The sequence below is a fragment of the Scyliorhinus canicula genome, chromosome 17 (genome assembly GCF_902713615.1).
Source record: "Scyliorhinus canicula chromosome 17, sScyCan1.1, whole genome shotgun sequence".
Lineage (NCBI taxonomy): Eukaryota > Metazoa > Chordata > Chondrichthyes > Carcharhiniformes > Scyliorhinidae > Scyliorhinus > Scyliorhinus canicula.
The window spans coordinates 76,077,706-76,104,794 of NC_052162.1; the positions used below are offsets into that span (position 1 = coordinate 76,077,706).

Below are 27,089 nucleotides of genomic sequence, written 5' to 3' on the forward strand. Positions count from 1 at the left end.
TGAGGACAAAAAGGCTGTGCTGTGCTTCTTGGGTGTGGTCAAATTTCTGGGCAAGTTCATTCCAAACATGGCCATACACACCAGCCCAACGCAACCTGGTGAAAAAGTCAACTGCCCTTGAGTGGAAGGCGGCACACCAGACAGAGTGGCTGGAGCTGAAAGCCAAGCTCACCACTGCACCAGTCCTGGCATTCTTCCACCCGCACCGGGAAACAAAGATATCCACAGGTGCAAGTCAGGATGGCATCGGTGCGGTGTTACTTCAACAAGATGACACATCATCCTGGGCACCAGTAGCCTACGCATCAAGGACGATTACGCTCACTGAAACCGATGTGCCCAGATTGAGAAGGAGTGCTTGGATCTTCTCACCGGCATCCTCAAATTTCATGATTATGTCTACGGCCTGCCGACATTCACTGTCGAGGTGGATCATAGGCCTCTGGTCCACATCATCCTCAAGGACGTGAACGACATGTCACCTCGGTTGCAGAGAATGTTGCCTAAACTTTGGAGGTATGAACTCAACTTGGTGTCCACACCCGGCAAGGAGCTCATTATTGCTGATACATTGTCCCACTCCATCACCTCGCCCAGTGAGCCGCTGGAGATCATCCAGCACATCGAATTGCAGGTGCAGCTGCGTGCTAGCACTCTCCCGGCGACCGATGAGAAGGTAGTTCTCATCCGTGATAAGACAGCCAAAGACCCCCTCTTGCAGCGTGTCATCCACAACCTCACCAATGGCTGGCAGAAAGGGGAGTGCCCACAATTTTACAATGTGAAGGATGACCAGACGGTGATTGATGGTATCCTCCTCAAGCTGGACAGGATTGTCATTCCGCTCCGTCTCCAGAGCTTGATGCTACGCCAGATTCACGAGGGACACCTGGGCGTCGGGAAGTGCAGACGCAGAGCCTGGCAAGCTGTCTACTGGCCCGGCATCAGCCAGGACATCACAAACATGGTCCTGAACTGTGCTATCTTTTAGCGGTTCCAGCCAGCACAAAGCAAGGAGACGCTCCAACAGCATGACATCGTGACCTCTCCGTGGTCCAAGGTTGGCATCAACCTCTTTCATGCGAATGGTCGCGACTACATATTGATCATCGACTATTTCTCGAATTACCCTGAGGTGTTGAAGCTCCCGGACCTCACCTCTTGGACCGTCATCAAAGCCTGTAAGGAAACCTTCTCAAGGCATAGCATCCCAATCACCATCATGAGCGACAATGGCCCGTACTTTAGCAGTCGAGAATGGTCCACGTTTGCCAGGTCATACAATCTCACCTCCAGTCCGCACTATCTGCAGTCCAATGGAAAAGTCGAGAAAGGGGTGCACATCGTGAAACAGCTCATCTGCAAGGCCGCAGACTCTGCTTCCGACATACACTTTGCACTTTTTGCATACAGGGCGACTCCATTGTCCACTGGCATGTCGCAGGCTCAACTCCTGATGAACAGGGACCCGCGGATGGCGCTTCCAGCCAAACACCTGCCCAACCTGGATCACCTCCCGGTGCTGCAGAATATGCAGAAGCTCAGAGACCATCACAAGCGGGGATGTGATGCTCATACCACCGATCTGGCCGTGCTATCCCCAGCAGACACTGTCAGGATCAAGATACCGGATGGTGCGTGGTCTGCACCGGCTGTCGTTGTTCGACAGGCCGCGCCTCTCTCATGTTGTGCGTATGGCTGATGGCTCCATTGTGCGACGGAATTGTCGGGCACTGCGCAAAGTTGCCTGCCCACAACTACTTTCTCCTTCATTTCCATATGTTGAATTGCCACCTCCTGATACCTCGCACCACAAGGCCACTAGTCAGGCTTCCATCCCGCCTGTCAAGGCGCCGTCGTCCCCTCCACCAGTCGACCAGGATCAGACGCAAGCCTCCGAGACTGGACTTGTGAACGTTTGTTTTGTTTGCTCTGTTCTGTTGTCCTCCGTCAGTCACGTTAGCCACACATTTACATGTAAATACATTTACATACGCCAACAAAACATTTATAAAAACAAGGGGGAGATGTCATGATATGCAAACATGCAGCTAATGAACACATAGAATAGGACATGACCAATGAGCAGTCGGGGCACTCGGGTGGTATCTCACTATAAAAAGGATGAGGTACTCACACTCAGCCTCTTTCCACAGACCAACATCTACAGAGTGAGACAGGGTGTATCCTCAGCATCACACCCCAGCACGTGGCTTGGAGCAAGGCTGGTTCAGTTAGACTGAGTTACTACATTTAGATTAGCAGAGAGTTGAACTCATTGAGAACTGTGCTAATAGTTCAATGAAACACGTTGAACACTTCAAAGTCCGGAGCATCTTTTACTCAAAACTGCATCAAGTGGCGTCTGTTATTCCAAATTACATAACACAACACTACCCTCTTCTGATCCTGCCAGCGTATCCTTTCCAACAGAGATGCCCGTGGTCCCTCAGAAAATGTTGGGAAGGCCACTCGCAGAAAATTACTTATTTGGAGGTACCTGATAGTCTCACCACCCACCACCACCTCCACAAATCTCTCCATCCCCTTCTCACATCCTGAACGCAGCGTCCAATCTCAATGGTTCAAATAAATTGGCACAGTTAGGGGCCAACTTCGACACAGCTTTAAGTTTAAAATGCTGCCTGAATTGTCTTTATATCCTCAAAGTAAACATGACCACCAGGTTCTAGGAGTATCTAGTCAGAGAAAACGGAATGAGGCTGTCACCAATGCCCCAGACTAGGCCACCTACACGACCTGACCGCTATCTGTTCCTATACGGAACCTAGGTCATTGCACTACCCGAGCACCTTCTCAGCGTTGGTCGCCCAATCAAAATTAAGCACATTTGGCAGTGCTGGGTCGTTTTGGCTTGAAATTTGGCTGTCTATCCCGTTGAAGAACTATCCTACGATCCTCTTTACTCTTGCCCGCCCATATAAATGACAAAATCAACCTATTCACCTCTCAAAAAAAGATGTAAGGAGGAAGACATTGAAACAAAAATTTTGGAAGAATATTCATTTTAATTGTCTGGACTCTGCCTATCCAGAGGACAGTTGTCCTACTTTTGCAGATCAGACTCGACCTTAACCACCAGATTTGCAAAGTTCAATTTATGCAACCGGGCCCAATCATGGGCCACCTGGATCCCCAGATATCTGAAGCTAGAGTTGGCCAAGCGAAAAGACAACGCCCTCAAGTTGACTCCCCTCCCCGGGATATTAACCGGTAAACATTCACTCTTTTCCAGATTCAGCTTGCAGCCTGAAAATGAGCCTAAGCTCCTCAATAGCTCCATTATGTCACCCATAGTGGTGACCGGGTCCATAACATAAAGTAGCGGAGCGTTCACACACAGAGACACTCTACTTCTCCCCTCTTTATCCCCTTTTACTTACCCAAAGCCCTCAATGCTATGGCTAAGATCTCAATTGCTAACGCAAATAAGCGGGGAAACATCGGACACTACTGTCTAGTTCCCGTTTTCAAATGGAAATACCCTGAACTCAAGATATTGGCACAAATACAAGCCAAGGAGGCCCTATACAGCAACCATATCCATGAAATCAATTTTTGCCTCAAGACCGACCTCTCCAAAACTTCAAACACATACCTCCACTCCACCCTGTTGAATGCCTTCTCGGCATCTAAAGTCACGGTGGCGACATGGTGGCACAGTGGTTAGCCACTGCTGCCGCAGATTGCCAGGGACCCGGGTTCGATTCCGGCCTGAGGTGACTGTATGGAGTTTGAATATTCTCCCCATGTCTGCGTGAGTTTCCTCCCACAATCCAAAGATGTTCAGGTTAGGTGGATTGGCCATGCTAAATTTTCCCTTAGTGCCCAAAACGTTAGGTGGGGTTACTGGGTGATGGGATAGAGTGGGGATGTGGGCCTTGGTAGGGTGTCTTTCAGAGGGTTGGTGCAGAATCAATGGGCTGAATAGCCTCCTTCTGCACTGGCTGGAAAGATTTCAATGCAGTTACCAGAGAATGGTTTAAACTCACAATATTCCTTTTTATCCTATCAACCTTCCAAACACAAGAATCCAATGAAGATTTGGTTATATTAATTGGCCTTGCTAAAATTGCCCCTTAGAGTCCAGAGATGTGCAGGTAGGTTATGGGGTGAGGACAGGGTGACGGGTGGGTGGACCTGGGTAGGGTGCTCTTTTGGAGGATCAGTGCAGACTCGATGGGCCAAATGGCCTCCTTCTGCACTGTAGAGATTACATGACACAATCACTCCTGGAACGGGCTCCCCAGGCGGGGAGAGAATCACGTTCAAGAGCCTCCGAATGTTGGCTGTTTTTTGCCCCACAATCACCTCGGGAGACGGGGCTCCAGCCTTACTGCCACTACCTTAGCCAGTATCTTGGCATTTGAATTTAGCAGAGAGATAGGCTGGTATGACCCACATTCCATTATTAATTTTCAACAGCAGCGAAATGGAAGCCTGCAGAAGTGTAGCCAGCAAGGATCCCCTGGATAGAGAGTCATTAAACATGCCTACCAGCAACGGGACCGACTGATCTGCAAACTTACAGAATTCCACTGGGACCCCATCAGGTCCAGGCAATAGGAGGAAATTAATACAATTAAATATTCCTTTCATTATCATCAGTTGGAACACTGAACATGCATAATTGTTAAGCTAAAAGGTTTAGTAGCTCTTTTGATACAATATGTATCGTAATTGGCTGTAAATTGAAGACAGTTGATTTGATGAGGAGCAAAACAAGGTGCTTCAATGCATTAGGGCACGGGATTCTAAGCTGATGAGTTTCAGCTGTAAGTTTCAGCTATACTGTAAGTTTCAGTGTGTGGACAGCATCCAAACTCAGCTATACTTGAAGTTGATGCAGAGCAGCCTCTGGTGTTTTTCACAGGAGATGAAATTGGAGAGTGAGTCATGTCATGCTGTGTCACACAGATGCTGAAGAGTTGCAATGGTGGGCCAATGAATAGATTGTCTGCAACATTCTGTTGAAACTGATGTATTGACATACGGGCAATAAAGGGGAGAAAATAAAATGCACAAAAAAAATCACAAATATTAAGAAAATTAGATGAAATGCTAAAACAACAACGTTTCTATTACTTTCTAAACTTATTGGTGTTTTATTGTGCAGCTTAAAGACACCAAGTCAATCGACCAGAAGGCAACATTGATGCACTTTTTAGCAGAGATTACTGAAGAAAAGTATCCCGATATCTTGAAATTCACAGATGAAATTAGCCACATAGACAGCGCAAGCAAAGGTATGTCTATAACCAGATGTGATGATAATCAGGAGGGTGGGATTAGTTTTGTCAAAAAGCATTTTAAATACCGTTTAATTCCTGCTAAATGGTGAGTTGACGTGATTAAAGCACCTCCATTTATTTTAATTTGTAACTTCTTGAGCTGCCTGACTTGAAAAAATCTTGCTGTGCAATATGCACAAGTTTCCAGAAGAATGTTCTCCCCATACTCCGGAGTCGGTCAGCTTGTGTGACGCCTATTATAATAGAGAGATACTCTTAAGATGTAATAAATTTAGCTGCTGTCAAGTTCTTAGAAACCAAGGTAAGATTCAGCAAGGTGGAATCAGATTCAGAACTGTATGTCTGTTACAACATGGATTCCTTTATTTTCCTTGTAGACTCCCTCTGCTGGTACATGTGTATGGTAGCTCTCAGTGGACAAATACACATTGCAATTTTCAGCACACTATATCCCTCCCCTTTGTAAATAAGAAGCATTGTGTTTCACTAGTTTGCTTGCTAAAGTATAAACATCAAACTTGAACATAATATGAACATTCAACTTCACCCGTAACATATTACATATTCTAACTTTTGTATTAAATTAACAATGCACTCCATCATATACAATGAGTCGAAAAATTTTGTCAACAACTGAAAACAGTTCACTTTGTAACATAATTTAAGTACACTGGATGGAAGTTTTCTTTCATGAATGGCATACCATCTAACCTTGAATGTAGCCTCATTTAACTCATGTTCTGCAACTAAAGTGTCAATGTCAAAATTTAACTCAATGCTTTTGAATGGTGTTTCCGGTGCTGTGAAAACTGATATATTTTGTTTGATGATTTGCAAACCATGCCATTGATCCTTTTATGTTGACCACAACAAATAGCCGGATGTCTCCAGCAGTTGTTTGTTTCTCAACATGACCATCACATTTTCTAAGCACATTATTTGTTAGCTTTAATTGCTCCAAAGTTGCAATGCCCCATCTTGTTATATTGCTGCTTTGGTGTCAGCCAGTTTCAATGTCTTTAGACTGCATTTAGACTTGTATAGTTAAGATGTTTGGCAACCTTGTCTTCATGACTAGTAGGACTGACTGTCAACAAAGGATGTCACGAAAGATAAACCATTCAGTTGAGCTTGCCTTGCTGTTTTTCAACACGGAATTCATACACTTGTAGTTTGAGTATACATTGCTCTCTTTAAATGTGTAAGACAGTCTGAACTATCTGTAGTTTGTGATTTATTCCGGATGGAAGGAGCATTCCGAATCTGAATTGTACATGCTGTTAAACATGAATTCCTTTGTTCTCCTTTTAGCCACCCTCTGCTAGTATATGGTAGTCTTAAGCGAGTAAAATGCAATTTTTAATACTCCACATTCATCTGAGCTGCTTAACCAGGCAGCCTTGAACATGATCAGCTACATTATGATAGTTTGCTATTTGGGGTGGAATATGCAACACCATTTTTTAATAGCTTTTTCTTTGCATAGCTTATGGGAATAATTATCGCAAGTCTTTACCTTAAACTTTCCACTGCCTTTTAAGAACAGAATCCGAGAAACATTTTCTGGTTTAAGAACATAATTAGATAATGTAGAACCATAGAATTACGACAGTACAGAAGGAGGTCAGTCGGCCCATCAATTCTACACTGACCCTCTGAAAGAGCACACAACCTAGACCTGCTCCCCTGCTCTATCAGTATAACACCAGAACCCCACCTACCCTACACATCTTTGGAAACTAAGGGGCAATTTAGCATGGCCAATCCACCTAACCTTCACTACTTTGGACTGTGGCCAGAGCATCCTGAGGAAACCTACGCAAACACGGGGAGAAAGTGCAAACTCTACGCAGTCACCCAAGGCTGGAATTGAGTCCGGGTCTCTGCTGCTGTGTCCTACCAGACACATCCTGCGTACATTATGAAAGAAGTTTCCAATGATATAAACCTTTAGATTTTTAAAATTAAGTGTTAGCATTTTATAGTTTTCAATATTGCATCCTGCAAATGTTATATTGATTGCTGAATGAAATCATTAAGTACACCTTATTGTTGAGACATTACTCCTCTGTCCTGCAACTCTGATTGATTCTCCCTTCAGTACTGAAAATGCCAGATTTACTTTCAGACATGACGTCCATGGAATGGTTGGTGTTTAATACCTTTTTTTAAATGATACTCTGTATCCACGTAGGTAAGTAATGGAAGGAAGGACCATTGACACTGGATCCATCCTCTCGCCTATGTCCCACCCTCTCTTTGCTGTGGAGCACTCTAGCTCAGGTTTCTGATATGCCTTCTGCTATCACGCAGTATCCAACTGAAGAAAATCTCAGTGTTTTTTTGTTTAACTTCATTTTGGTTTCTTCAGTTGGTGAATGCAACTCCCAATTTTAACCTAACCTTTTGGTGGCCTATTTTATACCTGCCTAATTTGACACTTGATATAGCAGAGATATGCAGAGTTTAAAATGTGCTTTCTGCACAACTGATTTTAAAAGAATACAGAGAAGAAATAAAGTCTTCAGTGTAAGATAGTCATCAATTTAGTCTTTAATTTATATTGAGGACTGAGCCAGTCTATGCAAGGGAGAAAGTGAGCTGTGAACACATTGACTCTGGAAATAAAACCAATATATAAATTGGCGTACAAGATCAAAATCTGGAATGAAAGTACAAAATTCTGGAATTTCTCAAGAGGCCAGGCAGCATCTGTGGAGAACATAGAATATACAGTGCGGAATGAGGCCATTCGGCCCATCGAGTCTGTACCGACCCACTTAAGCCCTCACTTCCACCCTATCCCCATAACCCAATAACCCCTCCTATCCTTTTTGGTCACTAAGAGCAACATAGCATGGCCAATCCACCTAACCTGCACGTCTTTGGACTGGGAGGAAACCGGCGCACCCGGAGGAAATCCACGCAGACACGGGGAGAACGTGCAGACTCCGTACAGACAGTGACCCAGCGGGGAATCGAATCTGGGACCCTGGCACCCTGGCGCTGTGAAGCCACAGTGCTATCCACATGTGCTACTGTGCTGCCCCAGAAGCTACCATCAAACTGCAATATTTACTCTGTTTCTCTCTATAAAGATGCTATCTGAACTGCTGAGAGTTTTTAGCCTTTTTAAAAAGTTATAATACATTGGTGTTCTGCAGTTGTGAAATAATCTGGTAGTTAGGGGCAACTTGTAGTTCAGAAATGCTGGCTGAGTCGAGGACATTTACTATTCCAAAAAATCAGCTTCAGTGAATTAGCATTCAGATATGCAATCCTTTTGGAATACTCAAGATGGCATCAAATCATTCATTACTTACTGACATTGTAACATAATTTACTACAGTCTGGCAATCACTCATTCACCTCAAAATGCCATTAAGCTGTTATATGCTGCAATCGAACTTGTTCAATATGTGATTTATTTTAGCTCACACCGTGCAACTGCAGTAACAGCATTGCCATATGGGGTGTTCAGAGGAGCAGGGACCTCAGTGAAAATTATGAAAAATTGCATTCTTAATTGCAAAAGAGCTAGCTTATTTTAGTGCTAATTTTCTCAATAAGTAAAGTAACTTCACATTGTGAAACGTGGACGTGTTGTTCAGTATGGAAAAGTATGCAAGAAGATTTCATTTTTGTTTCACAAATTAAAATCTGGCCCTGTATTTTCAGGGTTAGAAATTCTAGCACATCATTTAGCAGTGTGATGGGATGCTTTTTTGCTTTCTAAAAGATTAGCAAAAAATGCATACAGCTGTTTACTAAGGCAATAACAACTAAAGTGTTAATTAAATGGTTGCAGAGCAATATTATCTTCAGCTTTTATGGAGACAATTACAATAATGCATACTCATTTTCTCGAACAGCCTAATCAGAATTCAGTGAGTTATTTTTTCCTCTCCCTAGTTCATTCAACACTTCAATCCCTAAGGAAGTGAAAAATGCAAAATACCTCTGCATAGATGGATACTATATTTCATTTGTATTTCTAATAAGGTCAAAGCTGTATGGGGATCACTGTGAATCTAGTAGCATTCCTCCCCACTCCAATTCCCGAATACTGCATGCTGAAAAGGTATTAAAATGCATTATGTTCTATATTTATAGGAACAAAGAACTATTCTAAGTAAGGGTATAGGTATTTTTTCTGATAACCCCATACATATTCTGTCGTACCTCAGTGGAGGAGCTACAGATGAACGTGAATTCATTTGAAAATCCAGGATATGCTTCATTTTAATCTATCCAAAAACCATTGTCACAATTTAGGGTTCCTGGTCAATTGTTTTCCACAGGATTTGAAAAGGAGTTATTTTTAATACTTGGGTTTTAAAAGTAGGTTGTATTCTTGGAAAGCTATCAATCAAAAACACCATGAAGGGTACTTAATTTACTAGATGAAAATCGTTTTACCTTGGAACACAAAAGGAAGTCAAGCAACTAGAAAATCTTTCTCAAAAATATGAAAAATATAAGCAGGAGTGGACCAACTGGCCCTTTGAGCCTGTTCTGCCAATCAATGAGATCATGGCTTATCTGATCATAACCTTAACTCCATTTTCCTGCCTTGCCCATCTTTTCTCTCTTCTCCCTGCAGATTAAAATATGTTTATCTCATTGTAGGGTAAAATGAAACATTGAAAGCTAAAAGGAATACTGGCGTACTCGAGACAAAACGCTTCCAGAAAAAACAGGCTCAAAAAGCCAGCATACAGAGGAGTAAATCTGTTTAATAAGATCCACCGGGGTGGGCTCTGCAGAGTATTCATTATTTTTATGTTAGGTGAAGACAGGTGATATTCCTGAAAGAAAACACATTCAGACACAGTTGTACATCAGATGGGGAGTGAAACAGTTCAACATAATCCTGGTTTATTCCTCAGTACAACCACGGATTGGGTAAATCAATAGATTGAGCAGGTCAGTTCTCAAAAGTAACTTGCTCCGATTGGATACGCAAGTGACTGCTATTGTCAGTGACTATAAAAAATTGACTTTAAATACGTTCACTTCTATTGGCAAATTTATTTGCATTTTTGAGGATATGTCACGAAAAGATAGGATCATAGAATTTGGAGTGCAGGACGAGGCCATTTGGCCCATCAAGTCTGCACCGGTCCTTGAAAAGAGCACCCCACTTAAGGCCACAATTCCACTCTATCCCCGTAACCCTGTAACTCCACCTAACCTTTTTTTTTGGAGACTAAGCTTGGCCAATCCACCTAATCCACACATCTTTGGACTGTGGGTGGAAACCGGAGCACCCGGAGGAAACCCACGCAGACACTGAGAACGTGCTGACGCCGCACAGACAGTGACCCAAGCCGGGATCGAACCTGGGATCCTGAAGCTGTGAAGCAACAGTGTTAGCCACTGTGCTACCATGCCGCTCCATGGAAACCAGTAGTTGTTGTGTCCTTGGATTTCCAAAAGACTCTTTTGGAAATAAGGTGCCATTAAAAGGTTAATATACAAGTTAAGGGCTTATGGAATTGGAGATAATGGGCGTGATTCTCCTAAACATTTCCAGGTTATTTGTGATGGGTTTTTCAGGGAGTTTTCTGCCGGCGAGTTCTCCACTGCTATTCAATGACACTTGATCACATTTTGTGGGCCCTGGGGAGTTTCTCACAGGTTTAGCAAACACTTCGCATTTTCTTTAGCATTGGGAATCTCAACTCCGAGATTGTGCCTTCTTTTGAAAGGGTGCCCCGATCTCTAAATGAGCTTATGGGCCTCCCACCCATGGGCAATGTCACCCTCACGCCCATTGACACTACCCCACACCCCCTCTCCCCCCCCCCCCCACCCCCCAAGTGAGGACACCACACTATGGGGTCTCTGGGAGTCCCCCCTCTTCAGGGTCCCCAAGCCCCCTTTCCAACACCCGCTCCCTGCTAGGACCCTCACCCATTACCCCTCCAAACTCCCGGAGGCCCCTACTTACCTGCCCTGCACTCCCCCACCCTTCAAACACACCTGCTGTCCTCATTTAATGGGCTTGGCCCCCTGACCCCGGCAGTGAAACCCTGGCACTCGGGCATCCTTGCACAGCCACCCTGGCGCAGGCAGTGCTCCTGCTGGCTTATCAGTGCTAACGGGGCACCTTGGCAGTGCCAAGGCGCAAACTGGGCAGTGCCAAGGTGCTCATGTTCCAGGGGGAGGGTCAGGGAGCCAACCTGCACTTATCTGAACATCCACGAGTCTCCTATGGCCCGATAGATCCCCCCTGGGTGCAGTTCCGCTTGGTCCACGTTTGAGTAGACCAGCACTGATCAGCACCCGGCTGCAGCCTCCCTGAGGGGGATGGTGGATCTTGTGCAGTTAGGTCGTAAGTAGGTTTACGACCTAATTGGGCGAGCGTCATTCAGTCCCGCTCGTTTGAGGCGGGGTTCTGATTCCACGTCTTGCGGGTCTTCAGTGAATCCCGCGAGGCGGCAAGGCTGTCGGGAGACTCGTTGGAGGGCTTTCCCGAGAGTCTCTGGCCGTGCTGTGCTCTCGCTTGAGCGCAGCGCGGCCAGAGAATCGCACCCAAAATATTGGCATAGATGAAGGATTGGTTAGCAGACAGGAAGCAAAGAGTAGGAATAAACGGGATGGCTGGAATTTTCCAAACGTTGTGCAGAATGCTGCATCAGGCAAGAAAAACATTGGTTTCACACCTGCCATTTCTAGCCAGATCAAATGGCACTGTGCAATTTCAAAGCCACCCCCCCCCCCCCCCCCCCCCTTCCAGATATTGGGATGACCAGCAGGCATAGGGAACACCCCCAGTCCTCCAACACTGAGAACAAACCTCCCCCACCACAGAACCACTGAATGGTCAGGTCACCCCCCCCCCCCAACCAAGCACCTTGCAAGCACCAGGGTGGCCCAACTCCCAGGGCATCCATCCATTTTAAGTGTTGCACCCCCCCACTGCCATGCAGGCACAACCTTCCCCCCCCCCCTCCCCCCCCTCCCATTAGCCATCGCTGGACATGAACCTGATTAAGTCATCGCTAGGGAAGATCTCAAAGTGTGATCTCACCACCGTAAATCCCATTATGGTTCTCTCACGTGAGGTAGAAGCCATAACAGGATTTGGGCCTACGATGAATGGGCTCAGAAAATCGTGGCCCATATTTTCAAACTGACATGCTGTGAATGGTGGGGTGCTACTGGGGCCTCAGCTATTTATAATTCATATTAATGACTTAGGCAAGGAGAGAGAAGTCTGCCTAAGTTTGCTAACAATATAAAGGTAGGTGGGAATTGTAAACTGAGGAGGACGTAATATACAGGACAATGCTGAGACTACATTTGACATGCTGCGTATAATACTGGTCTCCTCATTTAAGGAAAGCTGTGAATGTTGTTGGAAGTAGTTCAAAGGAGGTTAACTGGACTAATACCTGGAGTGGATGGGTTGTCTTATGAGAAAAGGTTGGACAGGCTAGACTTGTATTTGCTAGGATTTAAGAGAGTAATGCGATTTCATTGAAACATAAGATGCTCTGGGATCTTGACGAGGTGGATGTGGAGAGGACGTTTCCTATTATGGGAGAATTTAGACTGGTGGTCACTTTAAAAATAAAGGTTTGGCCACTTAAGGCCGAGATGAGGAAATTTAAAAAAAAATCTATGCCCCTTGGTCATTAATCCCTCCAGCAAGGGGAAAAGTTTTTTCCTATCTTCTCTATCTATGCTTCTTATAATTTTATACATCTCAAACATGTCCCCCCTCAGTCTCCTCTGCTCCTAGGAAAGCAACCCCAGTCTATCCAATTTCTTTTCATAGCTAAAACTCTCCAGCCCAGGCAGCAACCTCATAAATTTACTTTGCACCCTTTCCAGTGCTGTCAATGTGGATTGTGGAACTGCAAACAATACTCTAGTTGTGGCCTAACCAACATTTTATACGAGTTCAGCATAACCTTCCTGCTCTGAAATTCTATGCCTCGGCTAATAAAGTCATGTATACAATAGGCCATCTTACTCACTTTTTCCATCTGCTGTTCCACCTTAAAGGACCGGTGTACATGCACACCAAGGCCCCTTTGATCCTTGGTGCTTCCCAGGGTCCTGCCATTCAGCATGTATTTCCTTGCCTTATTAGTCCTACATAAATGCGCACGGATGCATTAAAGGCAAATTACATGTTGGCCTTTATTGGAAGGGGTTAGAGCACAGGAAGACTGAAGTCTTGCATCAATTTTACAGGGCTGTGATGAGACCATAGCTGGAATATGGTGAGCCATTTTCGTCTGCATATTTCATGAATGATATACTTGCATTGGATGCTGGACAGGAAAGGTTCACTAGATTGGTTCCTGAGATGAGAGGGCTGTCTGAAGTAGGTGGCTGAGCAAATTGGACCTATAATCTCTGGAATTGGAGATCATCTTATTGAAATATACAAGATGATGAAGAGGTTTCATAGGGTAGATACTGAAAGGTTGTTTATTCTGGCTGGAGTATCTGGAGCATAGGGACACAGTTTCAGGATAAGGAGCTAATCATTTAGGGCTGACATGAGGATAAATTTCTTCACTCAAAGGGTTAGGAATGTTTAGAATTCTGTACCCCAGAGGATTGAAGATACTCCATCCGTGAATAAATTTAATGCTGTTCTTTTCTCATACTGTATAAAGCAATCAGCATTTCAAATCAGGTCCTTGTTTTCTCCAGTAATAAGGAGTTTAGCTGTGTACATATTTCTTCAGAATTTTCTGCCCTGAGCTTGGCCTCATGCTTATCATTCTTAATTGAATCTGCTGTCATTTTTAAGTTAGAGTAGCTCATACTGCACAAAATGTTTAAACTGTGATCTCCCCATTAATCAATGCAGTATTAGATTTTGATGATACGTGTTGTTATTCTATGCAGTGTAACTGGATGGTCTGCTGAGCATGTCTGACTTCTGTTATAAGAAAACAAAACCGGAACACATTTCGCTTTGGGTTATTGGGCAATGGTATATTAGCTTAAACAATCAGTGGTATTGGTCAAAATTCATATTTGAAGAGTTGTCAGTATTTGTGTTGTTGCACATCAACAAGGAGGCAGAGAGCAGAAAACTATCAGCCAGTTAGTCCCACAACTGTGACTGTGAATGCTAAAATAATTATTTGAGGAACTAGTCGCAGGACATTGAGGAATAATACAATCAAGCAGAATCATCATGATATTGTGAAAGAAAAATCAGCTTGACAGATTATTTTTTTGTGGACATAACAAGGGGGTGGATAAAAGGACACCAGTAGATGTCATTTATTCAGGTATTCAGAAGGAATTCGATAAGGTACCACAAAGGATTACTACACAAGATAAAGGGCACGATTCAGCAGACAAACGTTAAAATCTGCTTTTGGGCGCGTTTAGCGGGATGTTTCTTGGTGGGTGCAGCACTAGTTATTCAACACCCTGCTATTCAATGGTACTTTGGCATTTTTATTTTTATTTTCCCGGCCGAGGCCACACTGATTTCGCTCGCCAGCAGAAATGGCTATTCACAGATTGGGACGCCACTTTGTTTGGCAGCCCCGATCTCTCCACCCCTGTTCCCCATACCCGTAACCTTGTTGAGGTCCGTGGATAGCTCTCTCACCTTCCCCCAGGCACAACACTGTCAGTACCAACATGGCACCCGGGCAATGCCACCTTGGCAGTATCAGGATAATTGATACTGCTGGGGTGCCAGGCTAAATGACAGGATACCAACCTGCCTTGTCCCCGACAACCCGGGGGTTTCCAATGGCCTACTCCATAATCCTGAGATGACGTTACTCCTGGTCCACATTTGTGTGGACTAGTACTAAACAGCGCCCTGGTGAGGTCTCGCAGACTCAGCCATTGAGTCCCCGGCGCCGGATGAATCTGGCTTACAGGTGCTTCAATGAGTCATTATGCTCATTTAAATATGCAGATATACATCTCGCTCAAAAGGATCTCGCTGGGTGGAGTGACCCGGTTGACTCGCAATCGGCTTGGTGCAGAGCCCAATTTGGCGCGCTCCCGCAATTCGCCCATTGCACTGGATTCGCGCCAGGTGCAACAGGGTCATTGAATCGCACCCGAGCTCATGTTTTTGGAGGTGATTTATTAGCATGGATTCAACATTGGCTTAACAGGAAACACAGAGTTGGGAAAAAATGGGTCAATTTCAGATTGGCAAATTATAACTAATAGGCTACCACCAGGATCAGTGATTGGCCCTCAATTATTTGCTCTATATATTTATGACTTGGATGAAGAGACCAACTGTTCCAGCTAAATTTATTGACAATACAAAAGTAGGTAGGAAAGCACGTTGTGAGGAGGATACAAAGAGTGCAAAGGGATAGGGTAACTGAGTTGGCAAACATTTGGCAGATGGAGACTAATATGGTAAAATGTGAGGTTGTCCACTTTGGTGAGGTTGTCCACTTTGGTACGAAGAATAGAAATGCAGAATATTATTTAAATGGAGAGATATTGCAGAATGCTGAAGTAAAGTTGGATATGGTGCCCTTATACAGAATCAAAAGACGTTGACATGCAGGTACAGCAAGTGATTAGGAAGACGTATTAAACGTCCCTTATTGCAAAAGGGATGGAGAGAGAAATTTTGTTACATCTGCAGGTCATTGGTGCCATCACAACTAAAATCTTGGGCACAACTTCTGTCATCTGATTTAAGGAAGGGTATACTTACATGGGAAGAATTTCAGAGAAGATTCATCTGGTTGATTACTGGGATGAAACGATTGTCTTATGAAGAAAGGTTGGCCATTACTAATTGGCATTTAGAAGAATGAGAGATGATCTCATTGAAACATATTAAACATTCTCATGGGGCTTGATGGGATAGATATGAAGGACTCTCATTTAAAAATAAAGTTTTCCATTTAAAACAGAGATGAGAAGAAAGCTCTTCTCTTCTCTTACAGAACCATTAGTCTTTCAAGTTCTCTGAACAGAGAACAGAGGAGGTTGGATCATTGAATATATTCAGGGCTGAGTTGAGACAGATTTTTGATCTACAAGGGAGTCTGGCAGGAGAGTGCAGTTAAGGCCGCAATCAGATCAACGATTATTGAATGGCAGATCAGGCTCAATGTGTTGAATGGCTCACTGCTGTTCCTATTTATGATCATATTTGTAAATAATCAGCATTCAGACTTTTTTTGCCTTTGCTAATTGCAGTGTCTATTTCAAAACTAAAGCTCCTTACTTTCATTTACTATTTTGCTTCTTTTCTCTTTGCTTTAAGAACCTGTCTCTTCTGAGCAAGCATGATTCTGTCCATCACCAGATATACACACATCCCAAAGAATCCCTAAAGTACAGAAGGAGGTCATTCAGCCTAACGAGTCTGCACCAACCCTCCGAAAGAGCATTCCCCCGCCCGAACCCCGTAATGCTGCGCATTGATCATGGCCAATCCACCTAACCTGCACACCTTTCAAGAGGCAATTTAGCTGAGAGAAACTCGCCGAGGCCAAAAAATAAATGGCAAAGTGCTGTTGAATAGTGAGATATTTCTCGGCGCTGTAGCTGGCGAGGAACATCCCGCTAAATGCACCCGAAACTGGTCAAAGTTTTTGGGGGGTAAATTGCACCATGTCTCTAATTATCTCCTATCCAGGGAACCTTCTTTGAATAAACAAAATTCCATTATCCTAACTTCGGTTAAACAATATTCACGGTTGGAATGAATAATGATTTCATTTCTCCGATGCTTTAAATGTCGACAAAAAGCATGCGTGTCTTTTAAACCAGGATTTAAAAACATTACTTCAGTAGTCACATACAACCCCAGGTTTTTAACCTTTACTGCACCAAATACATATAATACAATATTACTAAAATTCCTACATTCATCACAAATTTTCCCTAGATAAGCAGTGGACAGTAAATCCAGCCGCCACTGCTATGTACCCTGCAAACTCTACTGGTCACTAAATTACAGATTGCTGTCAGACCTCGCTTCCACTTGGTTTCAATTCTGCCCTAGAAAAACAGCAAAATATTTCCTCATTTGTCGCCATAGAGGAAATCATGGGGGAGACACTTGTAGTGTGAATGCTTGCTGGAGTTGTCGCCTCAAGGCAAAACTGAAATTGCTCATTGGTAAGCACTGTACAGTGAGTTAATGAGGTACCGCCCAAAATAGCCAGGGTGCACACTCTGTTATAAGCGGTGCATTTGCAATTGACTTTTTGGTAATTGATTATTAACTGCTGCCTGTGATAAGCGTATATAGTATTGACAAATATTTGCATTCATTTACATACAATTATTTTTCTTTATTGACGTTCTGAGTGCTTTTCATCTACTTTGAATTTGTTATCTGTTCACAGAACTTTGTAACGTAAGCAGAATTCTGTAATCTGTAGATTATTCTCTTAACTCCGAGACTGATTTTATGTTTACCTTCAGGATTTGGCCTTGGTGCGTTTACTATAATTTAATGTTTTTTATGGAGTACTTTATTCTAATGAAAATTGAAATGAGTCAATTTACTGTTGGCATTTAATTTGATATGTTAATTAACTGAATTGTAAAAGTTGTAGTCTTGGTCAGCTGTAAGGGAACATTGAAACCGATTAATGCAGGGCCGCGTTGGAACACGTTACAACTAAAAGACAAATCCATTCTGAAGCTATCAAATGAAAAATGTCGGCAAAAACTAACCTGAAATTACTCTCTGAAAGAGTTCTAACTTGCATATCCAGGACGTTTAAAATTTTTTTTAGAGTATCCAATTCATTTTTTCCAATTAAGGAGCAATTTTAATGTGGCCAATCCACATAACCTGCACATCTTTGTGTTGTGGGGGCGAAACCCACACAGACACGGGGAGAATGTACAAACTCCACACGGACAGTGACCCAGAGCCGGGATCGAACCTGGGACCTCGGTGCCGTGAGGCAGCAATGCTAACCACTGTGCCACCGTGCTGCCCTTGTATCCAGGATGTATTTCGAGCCCATTCTTCACTAATAATTTTTTTATGATTTTAACTTCTGTATCATCCAAAACTAAATTTATCCTTGCGAAACGAAGCATTTTGTAAGTTTTTCTATAAAAATTAATAAACTGAATGATTTATTGGCTTGTTTCCAGAAAGACAGGAGATCTCATTGAAACTCCTGCACAAAATATATGAAAACCATAGACATATGGGCGCGATTCTCCGCTCCCCATGCCGGGTGGGAGAATTGCGGGAGGGCCGGGCGACTCATTTCACGCCCCCCTGGCGCCCCCCCGCGATTCTCCCACCCCCCGCTCGGAAGAATCGGCGGTCGCCGTTTTGGACGGCGACCGGCGATTCTCTGGGCCGAGCGGACTGTCGTTCGCGACCGGTTCACGACGGTGGCAACCACACCTGGTCGCTGCCGTCGTGAACATGGGCACCAAAGGCCCGTTTGAAGCTTGTGGGGGCTGAGAGGGGAATGAGCACCACGGCCGTGCTCAGGAGGGGACTGGCCCGCGATCGGTGCCCACCGATCGTCGTGTTGGCATCTAAAAGCAACGCACTCTTTCCCCTCCGCCGCCCCGCAAGATCAAGGAGCCATGTCTTGCATGGCAGCGGAGGGGAAGACGGCCACCGCGCTTGCACGGGTTTGAGCCGTCAGCCGCCGTGACATCAGCTGCGCATGCGCGGGTTGGTGCCGGCCAACCTGCGCATGCGTGGCTGACGTCACATAGGCGCCGCCGTCGCGTCATTCTCAGCGCGCCGCCTTGACGCAAGCGTCAAGGCCCGGCGACCGAGAATAACGGAGCGCCACTCCTAGCCCCCCTAGTGGGGGTGATTAAGGTGAGAGGAGCGGCCTCTGAGGCCGTCGTAAAACTCGGCCGAGTTCACGACGCCCTTCCCGATTTTTCCTGGGAGCGGAGAATTCTGCCCTATATGTCGGTATTTCGAGTTGACCTAATTTAATTTTTTGTGGACATTCCTAGCTTATTTACTACAAGGTATAAACTATTGTTTCAGTGCAAAATACAAGTTTGATACTATTTGCCAAGAACTCATTAGTGGAATTATGTGGAGTTAAATAGAATTTACAACACAGAAACAGGCTACACAGTCCAATTGATCAATGTTGGTGACTATACAAAGGTCTGGCCTACTCCCACTCCAATGGTTTCTTTACACCTATTTCTATACTGTGATATAAATAGATACAAAATCATGAGGATGAGGTAAGAAGCCCTTCACAATTTTATTTCATGAAGTATCTCCATGTAATAAATATCGCCTTCAGTTCTTCTCTCAATTAGCCTAGCATTCCATGTTTTTTTTGTTGAAAGGAATTCACATAGCCACTAGCCTGTGAAAGAAATTAATACTTCTGATCTTCAGCTTCAGTTGAAATATGCCACTTTGTTTGGCTGCCTACCAGCGAATATTCCTGTCAATGTGTACAATTTTCATATTTTATGGTCATTTCTTTACGTGAACTTATTTGTTTATTTCATGTGATTACCCATTTAGAACATTTTCTTTCCCCATCAACTGAACTCTGTTTTAAAGGAAGTGCATTTTTAAAAGAATATTTTCTTTGTGCACATTTAAGTAGTAGTTATCATCCTATGGAGGAAATTGCCAAGGACGATGCTCCAGGAAGAAAACTGTGCACAAAGGTCAACTACTTTCTGCAATCTCATTGTTTCCTCATCCTCATTTTGAAATACTACTTTTATTTTTTTTACAGTATGTGAGCACCACTGGCAAAGTTAGCATTTGTTGCCCATCCCTATTTGCTTTTGAAAAGGTGAAACCTGAACTACTATCTGGTGTAATTTCACCTACAGTGCTATTAAGAAGGGAATTCTACATTTTTCATCCAATGAAACTGTAGATACGTCAATATGGTTGTTGCAGGTTCCAGGATTTAGATGTTTCTGTAAGAACAGAGAAGATGGTAAAAGAGGGGGGGTGTGGCATTGTTAATCAAGGAATGCATTACGGCGGTAGAAAGGACGTTTGAGGACACGTCTACTGAGATAGTATGTGCCGAGGTTAGGAACAGGAGAGGAGAGGTCACCCTGTTGGGAGTTGTCTATAGACCTCCGAATAGTTCCAGAGATGTAGAGGAAAGGATTGCAAAGATGATTCTCGACAGGAGCGAGAGTAACAGGGTAGTTGTTATGGGGGACTTTAACTTTCCAAATATTGACTGGAAATACTATAGTTCAAGTACTATAGATGGGTCAGTTTTTGTGCAGTGTGTGCAGGAGGGTTTTCTGACACAGTATGTAGACAGGCCAACAAGGGGCGAGGCCACATTGGATTTGGTACTGGGTAATGAACCCGGCCAGGTGTTACATTTAGATGTAGGTGAGCACTTTGGTGATAGTGATCACAATTCGGTTATGTTTACTTTAGCAATAGGCAGGGATAGGTATATACCGCAAGGCAAGAATTATAGCTGGGGGAAAGGCAATTATGATGCTATTCTTCAAGATTTAGGATGTATAGGATGGGGAAGGAAACTGCAGGGGATTGGTACAATTGAAATGTGGAGCTTTTTCAAGGAACAGCTACTGCGTGTCCTTGATAAGTATGTACCTGTCAGGCAGGGAGGAAGTTGTCGAGCAAGGAAACCGTGGTTTACTAAGGACGTTGAAGCACTTGTCAAGAGGAAGAAGAAGGCTTATGTTAGGATGAGACATGAAGGCTCAGTTAGGGCACTTGAGAGTTACAAGTTAGCCAGGAAGGACCTAAAGGGAGAGTTAAGAAGAGCGAGGAGAGGACACGAAAAGTCGTTGGCGGATAGGATCAAGGAAAACCCTCAAGCTTTCTATAGGTATATCAGGAACAAAAGGATGACTAGAGTAAGATTAGGGCCAATCAAGGATAGTAGTGGGAAGTTGTGTGTGGAATCAGAGGAGATAGGGGAAGCGTTAAATGGATATTTTCCGTCAGTGTTTATGTACCTGGATATAGGGTGGATACGTGGGTTTGATTAGGGTGATCATTGCTCGGCACAACATCGAGGGCCGAAGGGCCTGTTCTGTGCTGTACTGTTCTATGTTCTATGTTTACACTGGAGAAAGACAATGTGGTCGAGGAGAATACTCAGGTTCAGTCGACCAGGCTAGATGGAATTGAGGTTCACAAGGAGGAAGTGTTAGCAATTTTGGAAAGTGTAAAAATAGATAAGTCCCCTGGGCCAGATGGGATTTATCCTAGGATTCTCTGGGAAGCCAGGGAGGAGATTGCAGAGCCTTTGTCCTTGATCTTTATGTTGTCTTTGTCGACAGGAATAGTGCCGGAAGACTGGAGGATAGCAAATGTTGTCCCCTTGTTCAAGAAGGGGAGTAGAGACAACCCTGGTAATTATAGACCTGTGAGCCTTACTTCGGTTGTGGGTAAAATGTTGGAAAAGGTTATAAGAGATAGGGTTTATAATCATCTTGAAAAGAACAAGTTGATTAGCGATAGTCAACACGGTTTTGTGAAGGGTAGGTCATGCCTCACAAACCTTATTGAGTTTTTTGAGAAGGTGACCAAACAGGTGGATGAGGGTAAAGCGGTTGATGTGTATATGGATTTCAGTAAGGCGTTTGATAAGGTTCCCCACGGTAGGCTATTGCAGAAAATAAGGAAGTATGGGATTGAAGGTGATTTAGCGGTTTGGATCAGTAATTGGCTAGCTGAAAGAAGACAGAGGGTGGTGGTTGATGGCAAATGTTCATCCTGGAGTTCAGTTACTAGTGGTGTACCGCAAGGATCTGTTTTGGGGCCACTGCTGTTTGTCATTTTTATAAATGACCTGGAAGAGGGTGTAGAAGGATGGGTTAGTAAATTTGCAGATGACACGAAGGTCGGTGGAGTTGTGGATAGTGCTGAAGGATGTTATAGAATACAGAGGGACATAGATACGCTGCAGAGCTGGGCTGAGAGGTGGCAGATGGAGTTTAATGCAGAAAAGTGTGAGGTGGTTCACTTTGGAAGGAGTAACAGGAATGAAGAGTACTGGGCTAATGGCAAGATTCTTGGTAGTGTCGATGAACAGAGAGATCTCGGCATCCAGGTACATAAATCCCTGAAAGTTGCCACCCAGGTTAATAGGGCTGTTAAGAAGGCATATGGTGTGCTAGCCTTTATCAGTAGGGGGATTGAGTTTCGGAGCCACAAGGTCATGCTGCAGCTGTACATAACTCTGGTGCGGCCGCTCCTGGAGTACTGCGTGTAGTTCTGGTCACCACATTATAGGAAGGATGTGGAAGCTTTGGAAAGGGTTCAGAGGAGATTTACTAGGATGTTGCCTGGTATGGAAGGAAGGTCTTACGAGGAAAGGCTCAGGGACTTGAGGTTGTTTTCGTTAGAGAGGAGAAGGCTGAGAGGTGACTTAATAGAGACATATAAGATAGTCAGAGGGTTAGATAGGGTGGAAGGTGAGAGTCTCTTTCCTCGGATGATGATGACCAACACGAGGGGACATAGCTTTAAATTGAGGGGTAGTAGATATAGGACAGATGTCAGAGGCAGTTTCTTTACTCCGAGAGTAGTAGGGGTGTGGAACGCCCTGCCTGCAACAGCAGTAGACTCGCCAACTTTAAGGGCATTTAAGTGGTCACTGGATAGACATATGGATGAAAATGGAATAGTGTAGGTCAGATAGACTTCAGATGGTTTCACAGGTCGGCGCAAATTCGAGGGCCGAAGGGCCCATACTGCGCTGTAATGTTCTATGTTCAATGGTGTGTGGCTTGGAAGGGAACATTCAGGTAGTTGTGTTCCCATGCATCTCTTGCCCTTGTCCTTCTATATAGTAAAGAATGTGTGTTTGGACGGTGCTGTTGAAGGAGGCTAAGAAACTTGTTTCTGTGTACCTTGTATATGGTGCATACTGCTGCCACAATGCACCATTGGTAGTGGGAGCGAATGTTCAAGGCGGATCAAGAAGGCTGTAATGTCCTGAATCGTGTTTGTTGGAGATGCACTCATCCAGACAAGTTGGGAGTATTCCAACCCTGACTTGTGCATTATAGATAGGTGACCAGGCTTTGGGGAGTCAGGAGGTGAGTGATTTAGGAACATAGGAAATGGGAGCAGGAATTGGCCATTCAGTTCATTGAGCCAGCTCCACTTTTCAGTTGGATTATGGCTGATCTTTTACCTCAATGCCATTTTACAACACTATCCCCTTATCCCTTGATGTCTTTACTAACTAGAAATGTATTGATCTCTATCTTGACCACATTCAATGACTGAGCTTTCACAGCCTTCGGGTAGGAAATTCCAAAGATTTACCACCCTCTAACTAAAGATATTCTCCCTCATCTGTATCTAAATGGCCTAGCCCTTTTTCTGAGATGGTGTCCCCTGATTCTGGACCCACCATCCACTCCCACCCTCACCCCTTGTCCCCAACCATCCTTCCTGCATCTACCTTGTCGAGCCCTATAAGAATTTAGCATTTTTCAATGAGATAACTTCTCATTCTTCTAAACTAGAGATTGCAGACACAGTCTTCCAATCTGTCCTTACAAGATACAGGTACTATTCTATAAATTCATCTGCCTAACCTTCATAGCTGATGGGTTGGCTGGGGCCAGAGGAACAACTATACGACCCCTGGCACTGGGTTTAAAGTGAGCTGTTAGCGGTGTGCGCAGCTACATGGCTGACCTGCCGGCTCCGGCAATGGTGCTCCATGTCTGTCCATCCTGACCCCACAGCTCACCTCCTGGCTATCCCCCACTACTTCCCCCGGCCCTGGCAGAAGCCCCCCGGCCATCGGCACAACTGTTGGCAAACTATGGCCTTGTTGGACACTCTCCTTACACCCTCTCCCTTTCTCTCCATGCCAAGTTAACGATTTTTGAAAGCACAAGTGAACCAAGCCGTCGGGAACTTGGCCATTGGAGACGGAGAATCACGGGTGGGCCCACTAATGATATGCAAACGGTGTTTAAAGTATGGGAGAAATGAAACACAATGACCTTGTTTTCGAGATGACGAAGAATCGTGATTTGGCCTGAATATTCAGTTCCCAGACTTGGTCACCCTGAGGCCACATCTCCATGATGGCAATTAGGTCACACCCATTTACTTCTATCTATACCAGCAATTCATTACCTTGTTCAAATGCAGCATGCCTTCAGATAAAGTTCCTTTAAGTTTATCTTTTTAACATTGGTCTGTATTTTGACCCTAATTGATGCTGGCCTTTGTTTCTGCTGACTTTCAATTTCACTTAGCTTGTTTAAACTCTCCACAACAGCACAAGCAAATATCCCTGCAAGAAAATTGGTCCTGGTCCTGCTAAGGTGTAGCCTGTCCTCCTTGCAGGTTCCACTGGTCCCAGTGTCTTAGAAATCTAATGCCCTTCCTCTTGCACCATCTCTCCAGCCATTCATTTACTGTATCTTTCTATTGCTATGCTCACTAGTACATTATGGGACTGAGACTATTGCCTTTGACGTCCTGCTTTTTATTCTCTTCCCTAGCTCCCTAAAATCTGCTTTCAGGATCTCATCTTTCTTTCCACTTATGTCATTGGTAGCAATGTGGGCCGCAACCTTTGATTTTTCAGTCTCCCCACCTGAGAATGTCCTGTGAGTGCTCAGTGGTATACTTGACCCTGATACCGTCTTGGAATCACAGCTACAACTATGCAAATATCTTTTTCTCTTAACTATTGAAACCCCTACCACTTTTGCTATTCCACTCTTCTTCCTCCGTTCCAGGGCAGCTGAGCCAAATGGTCCACAGATTTGGCTCTGGCTACGCTCCTCTGTGGAACGGAAAACTGATTAGTGAGCAATATGGATGTGGGACTCCTGCAGTACCCGCCTGATACTCTGAGCAGAATTGATGCAGAATTCCAGTTCTTGCAGATACAGGGCGAAATTCTCCGCAACGGCCGACGCCGGAGTGAAACCCGGAGTCTAGGAGCGGCGCGCCGAGAATGACGCGGCCGGCGGAGCCTAAGTGACGTCAGCTGCGCATGCGCAGGTTGGCCGGCTCCAACCCGCGCATGCGCGGTTGCAGTCTTCCCCTCCGCTGCCCCGCAAGACGTGGCGGCTTAATCTTGCGGGGCGGCGGAGGGGAAAGAGTGCGTCGTTTACAGACGCCGGCCCGACGATCAGTGGGCACCGATCACGGGCCAGACACCTCCTGAGCACACCCGTGGTGCTCGATCCCCTTTCCGCCCCCCACAGGCCCCACACTTACCTGTCGCGGGGTCATCAGGCTGCTCAGCCAATCTGGGTCGGGGAATCGCCGGTCGCTGGGAAAAACGGCGATTCTCCGAGCGGCGTGTCACAAAACACGACACGCCATTTTTTTGGGGGGGGGGGGGAGAATCGCGGGGGGTGCCAGAGCGGCCCTCCCGCAATTCTCCCACCACCCGGCATAGGGAGCGGAGAATCGCGCCCTACAGTATGCAGAAGTCAGATCCAGTTATGTTTCTGATCAGTCTTGACCCTCCAGCATGTTAAAGATGAAGCCTGCTGCAAAGATAATGACGTTGAATGTCATGAGGAAATAATTACATTTTCTATTTTTAATGATGATCATTGACTGATGTTGGTATAACATGCATATTTCTTATTTGCCCAAGCTCAAATGTTGTCCAGGTCTTGTTACATATAGACACAGGCTGTCTTACTATCTGAGGAGTCAGGAATTGTACTGAATGCTGTGAAGTCATCAGCAAACATCCTCCTTTTGACCATACATTTGGAAGAGGGTCATGATTAAAGTAGCTGAAAATGTTTAGACCTTGGGTGCTACCCTGAGCAACTGTTGCAAGAATGTCCCATGGCTAAGATGTTGCAATCTTCCTTTGTGCTAAGTATGACTCCAAACAGTGCAGTTTTCCCATTAATTTGCAATGATTTCAATCAAAGTGTTGTGAATCTTTGGGATTATTTTTCCGAGATAGTTGTGGATACTGCAACATTGAATTAATCTCAGGCTTGAATAGAGAGATTTTTGGTGTGTCGGGAATCAAGGGACATGGAAGCAAGTGGGAAAGTGGGTTAAAGCCCAGGATCACTCGACAGGACATATGGTCTACTCCTGTCCCTATTTCTTTTCTTGTGATTTCTTTAATCCCATGCTTAGTCGAATGCTGTCAGGATATCAAAAACCGCAACTCTCTCATCTTGAATTCAGTTATTTTATCAATGTTTGAATCAAAGGTGTAATGAGGTCAGGAATTAATTGGACTTAGCAGATCCGAAACTGCGCATCAGTAAGCAGGTTTTTCTCTGTAAGTGCCACTTGATAGCACTCTTGACAACACCTTCCATCACTTGCTTGATCATTGAGAGCAGACAGAGGAACAGTAATTGGCTGGACTGGATCTATCTTACTTTTTAAGGACAGGATACACCAGGATAATAAGATGCCAATGAAGTAGTTGTATTGAAACAGCTTGGCTAAGGGTGTGATTAATTCTGGAGCACAATTTGTTCAGTTTTCATTGTGTAAATTTGAGTTAAGCATCTGCAAGTGGGGACAAGGGCCTTTTTCATTGGATAATGAATTGTGCACATATAAAGAGACATTGACACTGGTGGTGGATTGTAGAATTAGATGCATTTGTGAATACATCCAACATTCGGGTCAAGATTGACTTCTGGTCTCTTTGTTTATCAACTCGCTTTAAGAAATTTAACATTCAGTATTACAGAAAGTGCTGGGCAGATCTGGCAGAATCCATGTAGAGAGGAACAGAGTAAACATTTTGAGTCAGAACTGTTCTAAAATGTAAACTCTGTTTCCCTTTCCACAAATGCTGCAAACTTGCTGAATTTTCAGAGAACTTTGTTTGTATTTCAGATTTCTGCAGCAGTTTGCTTTGATATTATGGTGATGGAGGA

General features: G+C 44.4%; 1 protein-coding gene across 4 annotated transcripts in view; it reads left to right on the forward strand.

The window, feature by feature from the left end:
• The window catches only part of diaph2 (diaphanous-related formin 2), an 878,670-nt gene that overhangs the window by 537,515 nt on the left and 314,066 nt on the right, over positions 1–27,089 (forward strand). For all 4 annotated transcript variants that reach the window (XM_038775000.1, XM_038775001.1, XM_038775002.1 and 1 more), the window contains one exon: positions 5,138–5,267. In XM_038775000.1, the coding sequence (XP_038630928.1) occupies positions 5,138–5,267 (130 nt within the window). The remainder of the gene's footprint in view (positions 1–5,137; positions 5,268–27,089) is intronic.